The 24,236-nt window shown below is 29.0% G+C and overlaps 1 protein-coding gene across 1 annotated transcript; it reads right to left on the bottom strand.

Moving 5' to 3' along the window:
- Window positions 1-1,890: 1,890 nt before the first annotated feature.
- On the bottom strand, window positions 1,891-5,488 carry LOC109813634 (jasmonate-induced oxygenase 4). Its single transcript, XM_020377856.3, has 3 exons — window positions 4,824-5,488; window positions 2,672-3,005; window positions 1,891-2,249 (listed from the first exon to the last, which is right to left on the bottom strand). The coding sequence occupies exons 1-3, from the start codon at window positions 5,363-5,365 to the stop codon at window positions 1,992-1,994; spliced, it is 1,134 nt and encodes a 377-aa protein (XP_020233445.1). The 5' UTR covers window positions 5,366-5,488; the 3' UTR covers window positions 1,891-1,991.
- Between the last annotated feature and the right edge of the window lie 18,748 nt (window positions 5,489-24,236).

The raw sequence follows: 24,236 nt of genomic DNA, 5'->3' as shown, positions 1-24,236 counted from the left end.
AACACAGATAACAAATATCATATTTTAAATTCTTTTGACAAATGTTACTTTATTAATTTTTTCAAGATGATTCCGCATCACTGTTACCGTTATCACAGTGTCTGGAATTTTCACAAAACGACAAGTTACTGATCCTATCATGCATTTATGGGTGACGTGAATGAATTGAAATTGCTTAATTAGTCGACATATAGAGTATTAAATTAATTAAATAGGGTGCATTAAAAACGTGTGTTTTATGAAGCTATGGTGGCGTGAATAGTGGTCCATAATATCAATGGAGTCTTCACACACGTTTTTGTTCCCTGGAAGACAAACGGTAGTGGGTGAGAGGACCACAGTTACTTTAATTGTAATATTCCATCCACTCTGTTTGGTAGTTTTCTTTGGTAACCATTGTATTTGGTACTGTGATTATGAGAGAGGCATGCAAACAGAACCCATTACTGGAATAGCAACCAAATGGACATATAATGGTGCAAACGGGTCAAGCACTAACTCCCCTATTAGAAAAAGCTGATGAAATTGTTTCCATAGATAAACATTAAGCAACAATCCAAAAGTTGCCTTCAATTAGTAAACGCAACTACTTAGGTTATACTTTAAAATAATTATAACTTTTAGGAAAACTCTACGGAACAGTCGCATATTTTATTTTTATTTTTTATTGTAATTATTTATTTTATTTTTATTTATTATTTTAATAATTTATCTTTATAAAATTTTCTATATTTTTAAATTATTTTTATCATTTTTAAATTTTATCATAATGTAACATCTATTATATAATTAAATAATTTAATATTAATATTTTGTTAATACGTTTTAATACCTTTTAGTGTTAATTTTTTTAATTTATAGTATAAATTAGTTTTTTAATTATATTATTTATTATTTTTATAATATTATTATATTTTTTGTTTTTAATTTTTTAATTCAGTCACATATAAATAAAACTTGTTATGAAAATTAATTTTTGATTATTTTTTTTGAATTAATTTTTTTGATTGATTCATTTTCTACAAATCTTTTATCTAAAATTTATGTTATTTTAAATTTACTTTTTAAAATTTATTTGATCACATAATTTGAAGTACCAAAACTCTTCAATTATTATGGGTACCATAGCAGTTCCCAAACTTACATATATATATATATATATAGTGTCCAACATACTTCCATATGATGACTAGACATTTACATGTATTTTGATAATAATATGATAAAAATGTTATATATCATAAGTTTAATAAATTATAAATTTAGTTCAATCTTATTTCTAAAAATAAGTTCTTTTTTATGTTGAATATATCAACTTTAACATTTGAAACAGACACACTAATAGTGTTTTTGCTTTCACATTCTCGACGCGATTTTTCACGTTCAATTAGAAAGTAACAATTATAATTTCCATATTTTTTTTAGATAAATTGACGTAATTTTTAACTTTTTAATACGTTTCTAAACATACACTATATGTCTTAGATTGTCATTTATGAAAGAGCAAATACTCGTCGGGAACTATAAATAAATAAATTTTCTTACTCGATAATATAATTTTCTGGCACTACTTTTTAGGAGAAGTATTGAGTGTAAAGTAATCAAATACATTTAATATCTCTTGAATGTAAATATTTACCATAAAAGATAGGAAGAGAATTTGTGAGAAGATGAAATGTGTTATTTTAGAAGTGCAAATTCATGGCACATGCTTATATCTTTTTCCTCAAGCAGCACCGGCAGTGAGCTTTAGTTAGAATCCCACTATGGCAACTAGATAAAAAGTTACATTGACAACCCTACCACTCCCCCATTATTATTTTTCTTTCTTGAATTGACCGAGGCAATACCTCAACAATATATTTGAGATAAGAAAAATGGAGACAAGTGTGACATAGAAGAGTGGGATATTAATTAATTGCATCTGATAAATACAAACACGAGATGATCAATTATTCATATGCATGTGTGCACTGCAAAGTGCAAACTACTCAATTGGAATCACATTTGGAAGCCAAAGATTCAACTTGAGCTTTTCCACTAGGTCCTTTTGTCCTAATGAAAAGTCTATACTCATCAAAGGTCATTGGTGAGTAGAGTGCTGGCCTATCCTTAGTCACAAGTTCCTCGGCAGGTTGAATCAGAATATCGCTTCTGGGATTATAGAAAAAGGCCAATGAAACTCGATCTTTGTTGGAGTTCACAATCACCCTGTGCTCTATACTCTTGTAAATTGCATTGCTCAGCACCTATAAAGATAATCAAGGTATTGAAATAGTTAGAAACAATTATTAATTGTATAATTATGTCACCCCAATAAAAAGTTCTCTGTATAATATAATATAAGTACTAAAGACATATGTTTATTAAGTTGGATAAATATTCTCAATTTTTGTTTGGACAAGACTTAAATCCAGTATTATAGGTGCTGCTAAAAGTATTATAGGTACTGCTAATTATTCTATGACCAGATTAAAGTTTTATCTTCATTATATACGTTAATATTTAATAAAATTAAATATTACATATATTATCAAAGTTAAACTATAATTCTGATAGGTGATATTGGTGAATAACAACTATAATACTTCACTATATGTTTTTTTAATATCAACCCAGTCGTATAAGAAATGATGAGAATGGTTGAATAATGAATGTTCTAGATAGAGACCTGAATTTGGTCACCCATGTTGATGATGAAAGCATTTGGGACAGGCTTAACAGTGATCCAATCATCTCCTTTGCGTACTTGGAGTCCAGACACATTTTCATCAGGGAGAAGAATGGTCATGCCACCAGGGTCTGAGTGAGAGGACAGCCCCATAGTGAGGTCAGGTTGTGGGCACTTTGGATAGAAATTCACCCTTAAGCAAGCACCAAGATCTTTTTCACCACCAAATGCATTTAGGAGGAAATCCTCTCTAAGCCCAAGATTTATTGACAATATCTCAAGCATCCTTCCTCCTAGCTTAACAACCTCCTCACCATATTCAGCAATGATTTTCCTATTATATCAAGAAAAGAAACTTAGGGAAAACAAAAATTTGGAAAGAAATTAATTAAAGGTTGTTTTGTTCTTCTTAGATACATGCACTATGAAAGTAATTTACAATATTACTCATTCAACTATAGGGAAAATGAGGAAAAAAATACTGCACTCTTATTTTGTAAAATGAAGCAGTCAAGAAATAAAAAATTTATAAGAACTAAACCGAACTTTTTAGAGTCAAGAAACTTATAGTTTCCAAATGTCTAAAATGGAAATTTACGAAAAAAAGGAAAAGAAATGCTTTTTAGACATTATTTTGAAGCCTCATGCATATATTTTTTATGAAAAAAATTGGTAGACACCAGTATCTCTAGTTAATGCTTATAAATGGAAGGAGAGAAAAAATAATAAGTATACAACAAAAATAATAATAATATTAATAAAATACATACACATCACTCTATCCTTTACACTTTTTATGTGAACAACACTTGTACACTTTATTCATGTCAGAGAGGGGTAGGTTTTGCCCCCCGTATGAATAAAATTCCAACAAGAAACGACACACTAGCAAAATACTCAATTCCTCACCACAAAGAAAAGATTACTTAATTCCTCACCACAAAGATTCAAAACAACCCCCAGCTACAATTTTTTATTCTTCTTATAAATTAATGATCTTTCATACCAGGCAATGTGGTCTCAATAAGGTCTTTATAAAATTTAAATCTCTAGGAAAGCGTTGGGTTCAGGTGACTAGATGATCAAATTATAGTATGAGAAACTGTACATAAAACCTACTTGTATAATTTCTTGTAAATATAAGATTAAATAATTATCCTAAAATAGTATAATATGAATAATATACTTTTATAAATAGAAATAAAAATAAAAATTGGCATGTCTATGCATGTAAAAAGGGAAATATAAGATCGAATATGCTATAATCCATTTATTGGATATTTTATTCCCACGCAGATTGTTATCTGAATTTCTCTTATCTCCTTCATTACTGTAATAATTTTTTTATATATTATGTTGACCAGATATCTTTATGACTAATATCCTCACGTTTTTTATATGGGTGTACGGTGTACTTATTTACGTTTCAAAGTGATGTTATTACTCCACCATACACCAACCGTAGTAAGCTTACTTGCAGGTTCCTAATGATGAATTAAAAATATGAAGATCCTCTTCTTGTACTACACGGCTTTGTGGAGCACAATCCAACTTGAAAGTGTCCAAGTTTCATGTTGATAACACTTACAAAACCTTAATATAAAGGACACAAGTTTTAGGTACCCACCCCTTTAATAATAATTTAGTATAAACGCACCTACTGCGTACCAAATGAGACAAAATCAGAAAGAATCTGATTTATGCACATGTTTTCCGCACTTACTTTTGCACTAATTCTAAAAAAGATATATTTTTCTCTCCTTTGTTTTAGTCGGAAGATTTAATATTTTATAAATACTAGTATAATATTGATGTGAAAAAATCATCATTTTTTTCCAATTTAAAAAGTTATCACTTATGACGTGTTTGGCAACTTATTTAAAACGTAGCCTATTTTATAAAAGATATATTTATCTTTAAAAAGAATAGTTTATGAAAAACAAATTCTGAAACATGTACTTAAAAATATAATGAAGAGAAGGGTGAAGTGTTTTTTTAAAAAACAAATTTGTCGACCTAGTTTTGAGATTATCAAGGAAATTATTACTTTATAAGTATCTTTCTCTCAATAAAGTCTATTTTACATCTTCAAATTTTAATTAATTTGATTAAGAAATATAAATTATAAACTAGTAATTAGGGGGGGACATACCTTAAGGATGTTGGGAGGGCCGGCCACTTGGCTTGGTCCCTAAGGGAACAAGGCATGTAATGGAGAAAGAAGTAGTCACTCCAATCCAAAATGGCCCCTTTTTTCACTCCCAACCTACTTCCATACCCTTCATAAGTGAGCGGTGAATTTGCATACTCCTCTTTCACCTCAAGTGGTTGGTGAAAGAACTCACGCCACACCTCTCTAGCACTCTTCATCAACTCATGGCTCACACCATGGTTCACAACTTGAAAGAAACCCCACTCCTTACAAGCCTCCGCCACGGAGCGGAGCGCCTCCTCCCTCCACCCCTCACCACCGCCGCCATAGATGTATTTCATGTCAATCACGGGGATGTTAATGTTGTCATGATCATGAGTATGAAAATTGGCTAGGTTTGGATTTGAAGCATGAGAAGTGTTATTATTAGTGACTCTTTGGGACTTAGGCTTTATGAAACGGTCGGGGATTGTGGTTAAGCCACTCTCGGCCAAGGCTTGGACTCGAATCACTGGCTCTGGCCACTGTTGGCATGCCATCATTTTTTTTTAGGTGTTGTACAAAACAAAGCAAAAGGGTATTTAGATAATGGAAGGGAACACCACAGCACACTATATACTAGTAGTGTGTTTATGTGTGATTATTGTGACTTGTTGCTGTGAGCAACATGGGGTATATATAGAACGCAAGAACACCAAGGCTAAAATTTCGGCGCCGTGATAAAATTGATTTGTTCATCGCCGTAATATTATTTACCATTTTATGGATAAAATCAATCAGTTGTAGCATTATGAGAATAATAATAATAATCTATACAGTTTTTATTTTAATTTTTTTAATAAATTTGTGGAAAAATTGTCAAAATAATCTTTGATGTAATAAAGTTGATTGATTAAAGGGATTTGTGCCTAATTAATAATATTAAAAGAGGAAAATAGGGAAAGAAAAATTAAATTGATAAACTGGTGAAGAGCAGCAAGGGTGGTTTTGTTGGAAGTGAAATGGATGCCGCAGTTTGTGAAACTTGTGCTGAAATGAAGTGTGGCCCAGACAAAATACAGTGTGGGCCCACTAGATGGTAGCTGCTGCTGTTGGCGCTGTCTTTTTGTGTGTGTTTATGTGGTCAACACCTCTCACCAGTCCCCACATTTTTCACTATATATAATGGAAAAAAAAAGAGTAAAATCTATTAGTATATCATGTGATTATTGTGGCAGCTAGAAATCAAGAAAATGTAATTGTAAAAGTTGTCACCTAAATTTATTTGTTTTGAAAATAATGATATTTTTTGAAAAAAATAATAAATTAGATTTTGGCTTAATTGTGTTTTTATCTCTCAAGTATTGTAATTGTGCAATTTTGATCCCTAAAATTTTCATTGGGTAATTTTAGTCCCTAAAGCATTGCAATTGTGCAATTTGGGTCCTTCAATTTTTAATTGAACAATTTTAGTCCCTCAAATATTATAATTGTGCGATTTTAGTCTCTCCCATTAAAAATTTAATAATTTTAATATATATATATATATACATACACACACACAATGTTTTAAAATATATTAATATATACTAAGTCATGTTTATCAAATTATTAGTTTATCTATAAATATACTAAAAATATTATTGATATTAATTTATCAATAATATTAAAATACTAATAATATATAAATTTATATTTATTTAGTAATAATTAATATATATCATTTGATATATTAACAAAAATTATAATATACATTAAAATAAATAAGCAAACAATTGTATAATTTTAAAATATTATATATATAAATTCTAAAATTACTAAATTTTTAATAGAAAATACTAAAATTGCACAATTATAATAATTGAGGGACTAAAATTATTCAATTAAAAATTAAGGACTAAAATCACTCAATTACAATCTTTTAAGGACTAAAATTACCCAATTAAAACCTTGAGGATCAAAATTGCACAATTACAATATTTGAGGGATCAAAAACACAATTAAGCCTTAGATTTTTTATTTAGAAAGTTATTACGTGTAGTGACTAAGATGAGACTAAAAATCAAATCTTAAATAAGAATTTATGATTTTCTGTTTAAAATTTGACTTTAGCAAATATATTTAATAAAAAGACAGGGTTAACCTTTTACAAAAGTAGGTTGGATTTAATTTATAAAAAAAACATATTAAGTATGATATTCTAGTTTATTTATCTAATGATATAATAAAAAAAATAATACACGTCATATTATTAATAATATAATTAAATAAATAAATTTGTAATACAAAATTTCTTTTTTACATTCTCACTACATTTAAACATTTTACATTTTTTATTTATACAAAATCAAGAAATAAAAATAGAAACTTCAGCAGTTGTATCTTCATCCACTCTTTTCCTTCATTGATTGGTTATTTAGAATACTTCAAATAAAATGTATGAATTATTTATAACTTTTTTGAATAAAATTATTTTTTTTCATTGCGTGTACGTTAGTTTACATAGACATACATGTGTTGTTCCTCAGTTATCTTTTTGTTTTTATTTTAAATTTTAATAATAATAGAATAAAGTATTTTTTACAATGAAAATTATAAAAATGTACATGTATTTAAAAATATAATTACTAACTTATTTAAAATTAAATTTATTGACATATTTAACAGTAAAATAAGTTTTTAAATAAATTAATAGGTCAGATCAATTTTTTTAAAAAAGTTAGGTCAAGTCTATAAAAGAAATTATAATAAATAATAACTCAAATTTTATTAAAAGTTTAATCTAATCTAACGTATTCCTACTCCTAATTGTCAATTAGTATCATATAATATTCGTCATACAATAATTAATTATTATTAAATGTATAATTTTTTTAAAAAAATTGTGACAAATATTCTTTTTTAATATGGATACCCCTCAGACAGTTACTCAAGGCTAAAACTCATAAATATTAAATTTTAAATTAAAAAAATCTCACAATAATGTTTTACTAATCTTAACTATTAAGACTCAAATTAATTGATTGTTAAGTTGAAACGATTTCATATTAATTTTAAAAATATTAATTCACGTATTCGGTGATTGAATGTGTAAAATTAAAATGTTTTTAAAAAAATATTTTTATTTCATATAAAAAATGAAATTAATGAGTAATTCTTATTTATATCTGTTAGGTACATATGTACTCATATATGCACTCATGACCTATATTTTACTTATGTATAAAGTAAATACATTAATAAAGAGATAACATAAATAAACATAATATTAATTTTTTAGTTTTTAATATTACAAATATCTAACATAACAATTCTTATAAATAAATATTACAAAATATTCAATTCTTATAAATAAACTTAAAAAAAATTAATATAATAAAAGTTGTAATTAAACTTCCAACATCATGATCATATGTTAATAATATTCTCCAAGACCTGTGAAAAATTTATATAGAAATTAGTTAGATTAAAATTATAGATTAAATTATATACTATAAATTTCAACAAAAAAAAAATATGTAGACATTTAATTACATCATCGGAATCAACTTTTTCATATTTTTGCAAACGTTTGTCTTCCATGTTTATATATTATTTTGATCCAATAATACTAATAGAAACTACATGATAAGAAAATGAATGATTAGATAATTTAAATTAAAAATTGAAATAAACAATAAAAAATATAATAACTTTTATTAAATAAATAAAATTTAATTATTTATTATCTTGTTGCTTGTGTTTCATCCAACTTTACACACACATAAGTGCCTCCAATGTAAATTCATGGAACCTATAATGATAAGAATTCAAAAATCTACCTTATGTGCTAAATGCAGATTCTGAAGTTACGGTTGAAATTGAGATTATCAAAACATCTTTAACAATATTTTGCAAAATTGGATACTTGATCTTATTTGTTTTCTACCATCCAGAATGTCTAAACAACTACTCATAGGAAAAACTTTTTCTTCCAAATACAACTTTATTTCAGATGTTGTTTGTGTTTCAATTGTATTATTCATAAATGAGTCACAATCACTAAGAAAATTTATAATATTTAGATTACTCAAGTTTGATTTATTGACATTTGCTTGTGAAGTTGACAAATCTACTATTCACTACAATACAAATAGTTTTTAGCAACATTTAAAAAATGTTACTTAATTATGTATAAATGTTATTAATTTGTTTTAGCAACATATTATCAAATGTTGTGTATAGTATGTAACAACCCAATTTTCACTGGCCCAATAGCCCAATTAAGGTGGTTTAGTAGCCCGGAACGGGCCGTTCCAAAATTAGAACGGGTCGTTCCAAATTACTAAATAGACACACTTTTGGTAGCCCGTAACGGGCCGTTCCAAACCATTAAATTTGCCTACGATTCTAAGTTGAGAACGGGCCGTTCCAGAGGTGAGAACGGGCCATTCTGAAATATGACCGTTGTGAGTATTAAATGCACCCCAGAACGGGCCGTTTTGGTTTGAGAACGGGCCGTTTTGGATGTGATTTTTACCCATGATTTAAGGGTCCAGAACGGGCCGTTCTGGATTTGGAACGGGCCGTTCCGACGAAGCCTGATGCCTATAAATTGCGCTCTCTGCCACTCCTAAAAGGCACACCTCTCATTTTCTGATTTCCTTTCTTCTTTTCTCTCTTCTCTTCTTCTGCACTCTCTGAAGACCGAGAGGAACCCAGCGGAGGAGATCAACCAGATCCTTAGTTTCAGCTACTATTTATCCAGGTACGGGGGAAAAGGGAATTATTTATATGTAGAGTTACATGAGAGAATTGGGTAGAGGAAGAGTCCCTTAGGATTATGAGTAATTTTATAATTATTTCTGTTTGGAGAATTATTGGTCTTATGTGATTCTGTATATATTTAGGACTACGAATATATTATTTATTTGTAAAAATGATGCTCTGGGAGAGAGAACGAAATTATAGAAAAATACCCGCACCCGCGGGCATCTGCGGGTAAAATCCACTACGGATGATAAATGGATAGGCTAATTGGGTACCCGCGGATAATGGGGACGGATAATTTTTTACCCGTTTATAAATGGGGCGGGGGCGGGTATTATGATATCCATACCCGCGGGTACCCGTTTAATAATATTTCTTAAATATCCTAATTATTCTTGTACCACATAACCCTAAAAGTACACTCTCTCATCTTATTTTCTTACAAAAGTGAGGTTGATGAAGTTACCAACATGTGTTAAGCATATTGTAGAATTATGTTGGATATAATTTGATTAATTTTCTAGCTTTGATTGGACCAGTAAAATTTATGTATTTTAAGTTGTTTACTTTCGTTTGGAATTATGAGATTGAATTATTGTAACTTTGTGATGGGACTTTAACTTACTTGTGAGATTGATGTATTTTAAGTCATTGATTATCTTACATTTTTATTATTATTTCAACAAAATTAACGTTAAATACAAGTTTAAAGTTAACATTGAATTTTTATTTTTAATATTTCAATGACATTAAATATAGACTTAAAATCATTTGTAATATAATTTTTTTAATTTCTTAAAAAATTCATAAATATCCATGGATATCCGTGGGTATTCAAGAAATTCATGGATACCCGCTCAATGGATATCTGCGCGGATATAGGATGGATATGGGGACAATTTTTATCTAGCGGGGCGAGGGCGGATTTACTATTACCCGCCCCCATGGGGCCCCATTGTCATCCCTACTCTTAAACTCTCAGGAGTTTTTTGAGAGAAGATTAGAGACATTCTTAATTAGTTGCCACTAATTATATATAAAATATCAAATTTTATTTATCTTAAGTATAACTATATGGTTATATATACTCTTTATGAGTCATTAATCTATTCGATGTGAGACTTTAATTATGGTTATATATACTCTTTATAGTAACATTTTTTAAAAAAAAATGTTGCAAAATAACCTATGAGAAATTTTTTTACTCGATATGGGACTTTGATTTTAAAAAAAATTAGAAAGAATAATATTGAAATAAAAAAATATTACTCTATCTATAATAGGGATGGAAAAAATACCCGCACCCGCGGGCATCTGCGGGTAAAATCCGCTACGGATAATAAATGGATAGGCTAATTGGGTACCCGCGGATAATGGGGACGGATAATTTTTTACCCGTTTATAAATGGGGCGGGGGCGGGTATGATGATATCCATACCCGCGGGTACCTGTTTAATAATATTTCTTAAATATACTAATTATTCTTGTACCACATAACCCTAAAAGTACACTCTCTCATCTTATTTTCTTACAAAAGTGAGGTTGATGAAGTTACTAACATGTGTTAAGAATATTATAGAATTATGTTGGATATAATTTGATTAATTTTCTAGCTTTGATTGGACCAGTAAAATTTATGTATTTTAAGTTGTTTACTTTCGTTTGGAATTATGAGATTGAATTATTTTAACTTTGTGATGAGACTTTAACTTACTTGTGAGATTGATGTATTTTAAGTCATTGATTATCTTACATTTTTATTATTATTTCAAAAAAAAATTAACGTTAAATACAAGTTTAAAATTAACATTGAATTTTTATTTTTAATATTTCAATGACATTAAATATAGACTTAAAATCATTTGTAATATAATTTTTTTAATTTCTTAAAAAATTTATAAATATCTATGGATATCCGTGGGTATTCAAGAAATTCATGGATACCCGCTCAATGGATACTCGCGCGGATATAGGGTGGATATGGGGATAATTTTTATCTAGCGGGGTGGGGGCGGATTTACTATTACCCGCCCCCATGGGGCCCCATTGCCATCCCTAATCTATAATGACATTTTTTTTAAAAGTGTTGCAAAATAACATATTTGTTTAATATATAGTAATATTTTAACAAATGTAAACAATAAAATATTGCTAAAGAATTAAAATCTAGTAGTGATTCTCTTAACTTTAGTTTGATTACTCTTCAAACAATGAGTAGCATAATTTCTTCATTTATTAATTTCAATTGAAGATGAGCTACCATAAAGCTTAGAGAAAAAATACTCTAACAATTTCAACTTGCATCTTGAATCTAAAATAACAACAATATTATTATATTAATATTAATATATATAGAGGAGGGAGGAATCCATTTATTTTAGGAGTAAGTCTACCTAAATTTACTCCGCTTAATAACTCATGTTCTACATCAAATTTTAACGATTTAATAATTGAATTTGAAGTTTGTAATGCATAGATCAAGTCTGTAAATTTTTAAAAATTTTAAAAATCATTTGATAATTCATTTCATTAATTCAAATTGAAAAATAATCATAAATTCATTTTTTACATTGATTTGAGTTAATGAAATAAAGTATCAAATGATTTTTAAAATTTTTAAAAAATTGCATATTTAATCTATGCATTAAGAACTTTAAATTCAACGGTTGGATCATTTGATACTTCATTTCATTAATTCAAATTGATGAATAATCATAAAATCATTTTATACATTGATTTGAGTTAATGAAACAAAGTATCAAATGGTTTTCAAATTTTTAAAAAGTTTGCATATTTAATCTATGCATTAAGAACTTTAAATTCAACGGTTGGATCGTTGAAATTTGATGTAGAACATGAGTTATTGATCGGAGTAAGTCTGGGTAGACTTACACCTAGAGTAAATGGATTCCTCCTATATATATATATATATATATATATATATGAGGGTTCAAACGACACCGGTGTAACTTTAGTAAGTGTTACACTGCTTAATAACTTTATATTAAATGTGAATTTTGAAAATTCAACCGTTAGATTGAAAGTTCATATCTCTTAGATCATATATGTCAAATTTTGTTAAAATTGAACAACAATTTGAAGGTAATCAAAGTGTTCATATTTTAGTATATTTTGAAATGTATATATTACGTCAATTTTGTTTTATGAGAATGAAGTATCAAATCATCTTAGATTAATATAAAATTTGATATATATGATCTAAGAGATATGAACTTTCAATTTAACGGTTGAATTTTCAAAATTCACATTTAATATAAAGTTATTGAGCGGTGTAACACTTAGTAAAAGCTACACCAGTGTTGTTTGAACCCTCCTCATATATATATATATATATGAGGAGGGATCCTTTTACTCCAGGTGTACGTCTATATAGACTTACTCTGTTCAATAACTCATATTCTACATCAAATTTTAACGATCCAACCGTTCAATTTAAAGTTCTTAATGTATAGATCAAATCTACAATTTTTTAAAAAAATTTGAAGATCATTTGATTCTTCATTTCATTAATTCAAATTATAATCATAAAAATCATTTTATACATTGATTCAAATTAATGAAATGAAGTATCAAATGATTTTCAAATTTTCTAAAAATTTGCAGATTTGATCTATACATTAAGAACTTTAAATTGAACGGCCGGATCGTTGAAATTTGATATAGAACATGAGTTATTGAACAAAGTAAGTCTACATAGACTTACTCCTAGAATAAAAGGATCCCTTATATATATATATATATATATATATATAATTGCGGGGCAAGGCGAGGCAGGTTGGGTACTATAGTAACCAACCCGCACCCATACCGACTAAATTTTGCAGGTCTATACCCTTCCTATACCTATCCACATATAAGCAAGTATTTACCGTCCCACATGTAGATGTTTTTGCGAGTACCCATAGGATCCAAGTTTATTTTGTCATCCCTAATCTAAAGTATTGTCTATCATAATATTTGTTAGATCGTCATAATTTCGCTCTTGAAAAGATGATTCAATGGATTAAAAGAGTAAAATGTTTTAAAAAAAAGAAACTCATAAAATATAGTGGGATCTCTCTTTTTATTCATATATTTTTTTCAATCATAAAATTCAAAAATAAAACCTTATTTAAAAAATCTAAACTTAGTTTCGTTCATATCAACGATATATATGTTGGTAAAGTAATTATTAGATTTATAAAGTTACACTTAAATTAATTCTCTTTTAATCTTTTTTACAAAGTAATATATGAGGTGTGTTTTATAAAACTAATGTATAAGTTAGCTTAAAATTTATAAGCTAGCTGAATAATGAATATGCATAGTCATGTTTAGTGCAAGGCGAGTTAGGAACTTAGGATATGGGCCTTAGGCGCCAAGTCTTTTTGGGGTGTTATTTTGATAATAAATATTACGATTGAGTATTACATATTGGATTTAGATAATATTGTAATTATTGTTTTAATATTAACTTATATGATAAAAAAGTTAATTGGAAAAATCAAGAACTAAAATTAAGTTGTTAATTTTAACGTAACGTTTCAATAAATTTACAATGGGTAGAATTAATTGTAATTTTAATATAAAAATATTTTTGAATTTTTAATTGAATTAAAAAATGTTAAATTTTAGATGAAGATGAATTGAAAAAATATTGTCTTAATTAAAAGTTATTAAACCTTTTGATATTATTTTATAATTAAAAATATATTATTGTCTTGATTTTATTTTAGAATTAAAAGTGTCAAGATAATTATTGAGTGAAGGAATTAACACTTTGATAGAAATATTAGATTATATGAAAAGGTTTTTTTTAAATGCATGTATTGGTTATAGAATATTGTTACCATGGAAATAAGTTTTTAAGAATTAACTTTACTTAAATTCTATTTGATATCTACAATGTTACATGATATATAGAATGAATTATTCATATATCTAAAATGTTACTTAAATTGCATTTTTATCCATATTTTTATTTTATTTTATCTTTTTTTTTAATAATTTTATGAGATAAAAATTGGAAGTAAAGTAAAATTTGACTTAAATGTTATTATTAAATATTAATGACTATGTCATGCACTTGATGTCAATAGTGATGATCAATATAATAATTATAATGGTTAAGTGATAGATATTTACTAATAGGACCAAAATTATAAATTTTATAAATTTTAGAGACTAAAATTATATAATTAACATTTGAGAGACCAAAATTATATAATTAAATATTATAGAAAAATTAAAAATATAATTTAACTTATATAATTTAAATATGGGTTTCAAAACAAGCATGAATTATTAGATTAACTCGTTTAGTTTGTTCTTTTAAGTGGTCCAAGTTGAGGGAGCTCAACCTTCAAGTGTATTTTGCATTATCATTTTAGACTTTAGTCCACCAAAGAAAGGCTTACAATGAGGAAGTGCAACTTGGTGTAACACTATAGTTTTTCTAATGAAATAATTGATCTGTTTGTTTAAATTTTTTCCTATAAAGCACTTCCTTTTAATAAAATAAGTATTATTTTTTTTTTTTTACTTTTTAATGTATTTGTCTAAACTTTTTTTTAATAAAAAAAGCAGTTTTTTTTTTATACTTTTTTTAGGAAGCAACTCCTATCTACTTATTAAAGAATTGCTTGTTTTAAAAATATACTTATTTTTAAGTTTAAACAAATAGACCCAATAACTTATTATTTTGATTGAATTAAAGGTTTTAGAAAATAAAAGAAGGATTTTCTAACAATAAAATATATTTTAGCAAACTTTTAAATTTTTGTCCTCGTAAACACAATAAGATATATTACAAGGTGTAAACATAATTCATTCTTTTGTGGTGTCATCTTGAAAACATATTGAGAGCACTGTGATTTTAGAGAGGAACATCGAGAAGGTTGTTGTCATAACTCGTTTGCACCATTTTCATGTGTATTTTTTTTTTCAAGATAAGAGCAATGAGTTGTCTCACTCATGGATATAATACAGGTTGTGGATAAAGAGGTTGACACTAGATCATGTGAAGTCGTTTGTTTGGATCCCCATAATTTGACTATGTTGATGTTGTTTAAGTTTTGTAGGTTTCTATTGATCTTGTATATTTTTTTTTGTTAATTGTTGTTGTATTTAAATTGAATAAATTGTTGTGTATAATGAATTGATAATGTTCTTGACAATTAGGGTTTAGGTTTAATCGTTTTGAAATTAATGAATTGATGTAATATATATATATATATATATATATATATATATATGTATGTATATATATATATATATATATATATATATATATGTATGTATATATATATATATATATATATATATATATATATATATATATATGCATTTATTTTATGAGAAATTGTCAAGTAATTGCTAAGTTAATCAATTTTGGACCCATATTTGTCATTCTCGAATGTTTGGATGACTTGGAGGCTTTTTAGGTTTCCAATAAATTGAAATCACGAAACTTTAGATGTGCAATTTGCTTACCCGCTCCAAGCGTGGAGTCATCTTGCTAAACATGAAAGTCCTTGAGAGGTGATCATGCCTCTTGGCATTAAGTGTGAGAAGGACTACACTGAGCGCGAGTCATTAAGAGTTATTCCTAGTTTGATGCTAAGAGAAAGTATTGTCTCACCAAGTGCATGATCCATAAAGAGACCCAATGACTTTGGTTCTGAGAGACTGAGTTTGCACTAAGTGTGAAAGGCACCAAGATACCCATTGTACTTTGTATTTTGGCATGTCTTTTGGATTGGTTGGGAATATCGTGAAGCTCTTGTTATAATGTTGGTGCTTTAATTTACAACATACCAAATCAGTTAAGCATTTAAATGAATTGATAACTACAATAAAATGAATTTTTTTTATGATATTTAATGTTTTTTTTAGTGATAATAAAAATTGTTGCAAAATCTTTTATTAACTTTTTTACATTAATCGTTATATGCAATGTCAATAAAATATTTACCAGTAATTATTCTACATGCTAGTAAAGATTCTTATAATGATCTGAAAAAATGTATAAGTTTTTGTGACATTTTTTACTGACATTTAATATTTTTTGCTATTGTCACTAAAAGTTTAAGAAATAATTCATAATACTTTTTAATTAATGAGGGTTGCCATCTACTTATATAGTCTTTAATTTTCTTATTTTTTAATTGTCTTATCTCTAAGAAACGTGGAACTTGCAAGTTGAGAGTTACTCTCTACTTACATACTCTTTAATTATTTTATTTATAATCGATGTGAGACTTGGATTTTCTCCAATATATCCCCTCAAGTTTAACATTATTGAGCTTGGTAATGACGAGTAATCTGATACCAATTTAGAATAGTGAGTTATAAGTCTAACTTAACCCTACAACATAAACTTGTAAGGTGAGAGTTATCATCAACTTGTATAATATTTAATTATCTTATCTCTAGTAAATTTGAGACTTAAAGTTTTTTCAATAAATAATTATCACTAATAATAAATTTTGGTATGATATAAATTAAATATATTTTTAGTGGTTATTATATATTAATCATTAATATTTTTATTAGATAATAAAATAAAAACAATTAATTTATTATCATTAAATAATTATCAATAATAAAATAATTTGTTGTAGTGGATATAAACCATTGTAAACCAGTTAAGTGATAAATAATTTAGTAGGTACAATTATATGCACAGACATATGGTGTCCCTTCTTCCATGTGCATTCATTTCCTTACTCTCCAACATTTCTTATCACCACTCTCGTTCATTCTCATATCCATCTCCGAGTCCAATGCTCATTGCCATTGCCACCACTCAGTCACTCTCTCCCTCTTTCGCTTGCTTGCTCTCTTTGTTATTGTCATCATTACTTTTTCATTATTTTCATTGTGAAGTATCATATAATTTTTAAAATTTTAAAAGTATTATAAATTTGACCTATATGTTAAGAATGTTTAATTCATTGGTTGAATCATTAAAATTTAATGAAAAATATGAGTTATTGAGTGAAATTAGTCTATCAAGACTTACTCTTAAAAAAAAAAATATATATATATATATATATATATATATATATATATATATATAAAGAGATCTGTTTACTCCACGAGTAAGTCTATCTAAACTTAATCTATTAAATAATTTATGTTCTACATCAAATTTTAACGATTCAACCATTGAATTTAAAGTTCTTAATGCATAGATCAAGTTTGTAAATTTAAAAAAAAAATTAAAAATCTTTTGATACTTTGTTTTATTAATTCAAATTAATGGATAATCATATAAAAGTATTTTATACCTTAATTTGAATTAATAAAATGAAGTATCAAGACAATTTTTATATTTTTTTTTAGATTTCCATACTTAATTTATATATTAAGAACTTTGAAATCAATGGTTAAATATGAAATATGCCTAGGTAAACCCTAAACCATAAACAAAATAATCAATGATCTTTTTCTTGTAAATGATTATTATGCCACATAATTGATAGAAAGATCCATTTATTCTAAAAAAAAAATAAGTCTCGCTAGAGAAAATACAATAAGATTAATTACTTATAAACACACAAAATATAAAATAACAAGCTATACAACTTTGTATTATATATCAAGAGGCTTTTGGAATCATCAAAACTCTTCCAATTTTTTTCATTACCCTTGACCAACAATATTGAATTTATTAAAATTTATGGAATGATATTTTTATAATTATGATGACTTTTCATTAAGTGATCAAAATTATAAAAAGTAATTATTTAATGAATTATAATATATCAAAAAATCTAAAATTATAAAACTAATAACATGATTAAAATATATATATATATATATATATATATATATATATATATATATATATTAAGAACTTTTAATTTAATGGTTGAATCATTAAAATTTAATGTAAAACATGAATTATTGAGTAGAGTTACTCTTAGAGTAAGTAAATCCCTTTTCACTCTCTCTTTCTCTCTCTTTATATATATATATATATATATATATATCAATTTTACAGTTTTTTATAAAAAAAATTGAAAACTATTTGATAACTTATTTCTTTCATACAAATTGACAAATAATCAAACAAATATTTTATATGTTGATTTGAATTAATGAAATAGAGTATCAAATAATTTTCACTTTTTAAAAAAAAATTACAAAGTTGATTTATGCATTAAAATTTTTTAATTCAATTGTTGGATTGTTAAAATTTGATGTAAAACATAAATTATTGAGTAAAGTAAGTTTAACTAGATTTTTTCTTAGAATAAGTGGATCTCTTTTCATATATATATATATATATATATATATATATATATATATATATTATCATAATAATTTATTTATTTTTGTAAATTCAGTTATATGTTTGAATAACAAGTGTTGAATTCACATTAAATTTTATGGTTTTGAGTTTATGTTACTTACACAAATTTGGATAACACATTGTTATATGATGTCACTATAACAAAATTGCCATACAGTGACACACCCTATAGTGACACTGTAAGACCTGCAAGCTCTACTTCTTCCTCCTTCCCCTCAACACTCTCATTTTCTTCTCACTTCCTTTTCCTTGTTCCAAAATTTTGAACTTCCTTGTGGTGCTTTTGTTGCTGAAGGTTAAGAGTAGAGGTGAGGATTTTTAGTCAGAAGCGCGGACCTTCTCCTTCTTCTTCTTCCTCTCCCTGAAGCTCGGATTCTACTTCTCTAAGGTAAGGAAAGTTAGATTGTAAACTTATTTGTTGTATGGGAGTTTAAGAACTCATTTGAAGTAAGAATGTCGAGAATCATTGATTGATTTGAAGAATTTCTCATTTTCGGGGTTTCGGGAAAATTGGGAAAAATGGTGATTTTGATGCGTTTGATAGTTGCATGTTGAAATAAAGCTTGTTTTTGGGTCGTATGATGTAAATGTATTTCATTTCATGGATTGCATGTGTTTGAGTTGACTGATTTTCAGGTTTTTGGTTGAAATTTTTGAAGTTGTGAGGGTTGCTGTTTGAATTCACGCCGGGCATAGTTCTTGGCACCGGGCGTGCGTTCATCAGGGAACTCTATTTTCCAATCACACCAAGCGCGAGGTTGGTTGCACTAGGCGAGATTAGGAACGAAAGTCTCTGGATGAATCACGTTGGACGTGGGGAGAACCATGCTAGGCGTGATATCAGATAGTGAGTTACTAATATGGTGCTGGGTGCGATCTGAGCGCGCCGGGCGTAGAGATTCCTTAGGGGTCTTTGCCTAGGGTGGCGTTGAGCGTAGAATGAACGCGCTGGGCGTGAGATCCTGGTGAGGTCTCTACCTGATTTACGTCGAGCGCGAGTTTGGCACGCCAGGCTTGGGAGACTCTTGGAAGTTTCTGCTTACCAACTCGCCAAGCGTGATGATGCTACGCCGGGCGTGGGAGAGCTTTAGAGCTCTCAGGTTGGGTTCAGGCTGGGCGCGAGTTTACTTGCGCCAGGCGTGATGTGTTTGATTATATGACAAAGAAAATGTTGAATATTGTGATATGATGAGAAGATGTAGTTTTGTAATTGTGAGGAAATACTGTATTTATATTTTGGATAAGTTGCTTTGTTGCTAAAACATGTTGTTAAACGCTTTTGAGAAGTTGTTGTGCTGTTGAAGTGTGTTGTTAATTGTTGAGCTGAGCTGTGTTGTTAAGTTGAAAGCTGATTCAGTTGTGATGATAAGTTGTTGATCACTAGGACTAGAAGAGATATTTTCAAAGTTGTTCATCCCATTGTGCGGGTTGAGATAGTTGTGGTGTTCTAAGAGCCCAATTTGTTGAAAACCCTCCTTGGGAAGTTGTCCCTTGGAGTGGACGTTGTGTTGTTCTCCTCTAGGACTTAGTTGGTCCCGTGTGTGGGCAAGGTCGAGGCACACATGTATGAAGCGACCACGGTATAGGGGTCAGGTCGAGCTATACCGATTACAAGCGACCAATTTGAGTAAAGTACTAAGTCAGGTACTTAGTTCCTAACCAAGTATCGGAGGGTTGTAGTATTTGGAGGATAGTCGGTAGGCTCATCCCATAAATGGCTTAGTTGAGCTAGCTAATGTCGTGGTAGTCCTAAACCCAGCTGTTTTATCCAGACATAGTGTTATACATCCTTGTTTAAGTTGCAAAGTCTGAGAAATCATGAAGTTGTGGATTGATATCCAAATTTTCTGTTTACCTAGCAAGCCCAAAAAGGTTCTGTGTTGTCAGTTCGGTAGGACCTAGCCACTTAGACTACATACCCATGTTGTAGGAGATCTCCGAGTTGAACTGCGTGACGACGCAAAAGTTGTTGATGAGTTGAATTGATGTTGATATGAGTTGTATATATGTTGTTGTATTGTGAAGCTGTGATTTAGTTGGGTGTTGTTATGTGTTGAACGTTGAATTGTTGAAATTGTTGTTTCGTTGTTAAAGTTGTAAGTTGTCTACATCTATATGTTGATTATTTTCACTAGCTTACCCTTGCATATGTTTCCATGTGGTTTGGACTGCGATGATCATACTGTATATGGGAGCAGAGCAAGGATAGGCTGAAGAGTAGTAACAATGTCATAGGTGGTGGCTGAAGCTGATTTTGTGTAGGCTACCTCGGTGTAGCATTTTGTTAGTATTAGATATATATACTTTGACTTGTTGAGCCTCAGGCTGGATATATGTATATATTCTTTTTTGTATGCATATTCTACTTCTGTGTAGTGTGGTTCTACAGTGTGATGGCCAGGCGAGTCGTTACACTTTATGGTATCAGAGCAGTTCGAGTCTAGTGGACACTCTGTGGGGGTGGTCCCCTTAGGCTTTTGTTATGATTGAACTCTATGTTGTGCTGAATGTTGTGTTGATTTATGTTGAGTGGTTTAGATGTAGTGTGCTAAATGAGTTGTTACTTTTGTTGAAGATGCCTAGAGCAAATGAGTAGATAACCCATGTCATGGAGATGATAACTATGACTATGCAATAACATAATGCCTACATTGCTAGGATGGATGCTGAGAGAGCTATAGCTGGTGTAACAAGATCAGTTGGGTCACAGGAGAGTCGAGATTTGGCTGAATTCTATAAGTGCCATCCTCCACAATTCAAAGGTGATGCAGACCCAGAGGTAGTTGATCACATTTGGTTGAGTCGGGTTTGTGAATATTTAGTTTGGTTGCATACCATAACTATTTCTATAAAAATTTCATCATTAATTAATAAAATAATAAATGAAATAAACAACCCTAATCATATGAGGAAATAAGTTAACAACATTAACTACACATTTAATTGATGAAATTAAGACTGCCGTTATTATTTTCTAATGACACCTAATTTCATTTATTATAGTTATAATTTTGTTTGGTTAAAATATTTTTTTAATTTTTATAATTTCACTAATTTATCTTTTAGTTTTTATAGTTTAAAATAAATATTTTTAATTCTTATATTTATCTTTTTCAATCTTTTATTGTCCGTAAAATTTAAGATTGATCTTTTAAGTGTGTATATTTGCGATTTTTTAATCGTTTTAAATATAATTTTTTGTAACAGGGGTATTAATTTAACTTTATGTCATTGTGTGTCTTATATATCAAATTTAGATTGCTAAAGTTACTCAAATTAGGTTTCTCAACATTCCTTATCTCTTTTTATCTTCATTTGTGACCCTCTTGTTTAGACATCCTTATTTTACTCTCAAAAAATTGAAAACCTCTATTACAATAACACAAAACACATAATGTTACAAAAAAAAATTACAAACACTAAAAAAATTAGAAAAATGTATAGAGACTAAAAAGATCTATACATGAAACTTTAGAGAATAAAAATGATTAGAAAAGATAAGTATAAAAATTAAAATTACGTATTTTAAATTATAAGGACTAAGAAATAAAATAAGTGAAACTATAGGAACAAAAAAGTATTTTAACCTTTTTCTTTTTATTAAACTAAAAAGTTGTGGTTGGTAGCTATATTTTGGGAATTAATGAGTTTTACGTAGTGACATTTAACAATATAAATTAAAATTTTGAATATAAAAATTCTTTTTGAGTGAATTTTTTAATAAAGATAAATATCATATGTTTTCTTACACTTAAAAAGCACATGGTACACTGAATTTTTCATGTTTGCGAATAATGATTCATGAATCATACATTTTGGAAATCATATTTCTAAAAATAATGATCATACAATATTTATTAATAATATAAAAGAAAGAAATTTTGTAATATCTTTCTTCCATCCAAAACTTCTTCTATATTTTCTATATAAAATTATATATAAATTTTATTATAAAATAAATTAATATTAAAAATAATCAAAAACAAATAAATATATCAAATTGACAGAATAAAATTAGACAAAATAAATGAATAAAATTGAATAAAAATAACTATAGATTTCATGTCAAAAAAAATATAATTAACTATTTTTTTTTTAAATTCACAAAGACAACTAAGTTAAAATAATCGAAATCTATAACATTAATCAAATTATTTTTTAAAATACATTTTTTAAATCAAATTATTCTGTTAAAGTATATTTTTAAAAAAAATTTAAAAAATTCATGTAAAATATTTATATTTGTTCTTACCGGAAATCTGTTGTAGAGATGATCTGCCGAGTAAGATTGATGAGCCTCCTTCACGGGTACGTTGATGCTCCAAGATGGGGGTGGTACCTGCAAAAGAGACTCCGATGCCAAAGTTAGGGTTTGTATGAGTATGAGTCTCGTATAAGTAATGCACGTACCTTAGTGTGAATTAGGGTTGCTTTGGACCCTGGGCCTGAGATGAGATATGATAAGATTGGATAATGGATCCCGTCTGGGGCGAGATTCCATGAGATCAGTTATGATCTACTTAAATGCCGAGCTGACGTCGCGTAGCGCATGCCCGAGGTCATCTTGCGCTGTGATACCGAACTCGGAGCTCGGTTTCGCAGTACGGATAGTACACTAGCCCCCGAGCTCCGAAGACCGTAGGTCGAGGAGTTAAGACCGAGCTCGCTGGGGGGGAGTGACCTTTCGCGTACGTTGGCCTGTCAGGGTGCCATGTGTCGTAACTGTCGCTTCCCATTTCGATGACTGAGGCTGGCGCGTTAATGGGCGCGACGGTTATGCAATGATGGCTTCATTTAATGCGTGATCAGGTGTGTCCCCTGGCTGACACGTGTCGTGGCCATTTGAATTTTGGAAAACCCCTTTTTCTCTTACTCGCGCCCCTTCCTCTTCCACTTTACTCTTTTTGCTCTCTTTCTCCTTTTTAGTTTCTTGCGCAAGTTGCTTCCTGCACCTTCGCTTCCGTTCAGTTTCCGTCGCTGTTTCCGGCAACTGGGTTTTGCCTCTTCCTATTCATTCTTTCTTTTGTCAAAGGGGTACCAGGTACTTCGATTTCTCTGTTCTCTCTCCTTTCTCCCATCTTCTCCTTCTCCGAGTCTTTTTGCTTTCTCGATGGGTAGAGAGAGTGGTGCCGGGTCTTCTACGCCTGCTAGGGGTAGGGGCAGAGGGCGCGACAAGGTGGCGGTTGCTGGAAAGGCCACCGCTGAGAAGAGTGATCCGCCTAAGGATCTAGAACCAGGGGTTCCTGGTTACGATTGGGTCAAACGCGATGTGGCCGGGGTCCAAAACGTGTTCCAGTCGTTCCTTGAGGTCAACGCGATTTGGAAGACACACCGAATTTGTGACCCTTCCATTTCTCGGATGATCC

This window comes from Cajanus cajan, chromosome 3 (genome assembly GCF_000230855.2).
Source record: "Cajanus cajan strain Asha chromosome 3, NIPB_CcT2T_4, whole genome shotgun sequence".
Lineage (NCBI taxonomy): Eukaryota > Viridiplantae > Streptophyta > Magnoliopsida > Fabales > Fabaceae > Cajanus > Cajanus cajan.
This window is presented reverse-complemented; position numbering and strand designations above follow the sequence as displayed.

Excerpts from the sequence above, each read along its gene's own strand:
- LOC109813634 (XM_020377856.3), bottom strand. The coding sequence starts at position 5,365 with ATGATGGCATGCCAACAGTGGCCAGAGCCAGTGATTCGAGTCCAAGCC. Across the intron at positions 3,006-4,823 it reads GCCCTCCCAACATCCTTAAG|GAAAATCATTGCTGAATATG; the intron begins GTATGTCCCCCC and ends TTGATATAATAG. Across the intron at positions 2,250-2,671 it reads ACATGGGTGACCAAATTCAG|GTGCTGAGCAATGCAATTTA; the intron begins GTCTCTATCTAG and ends TTATCTTTATAG.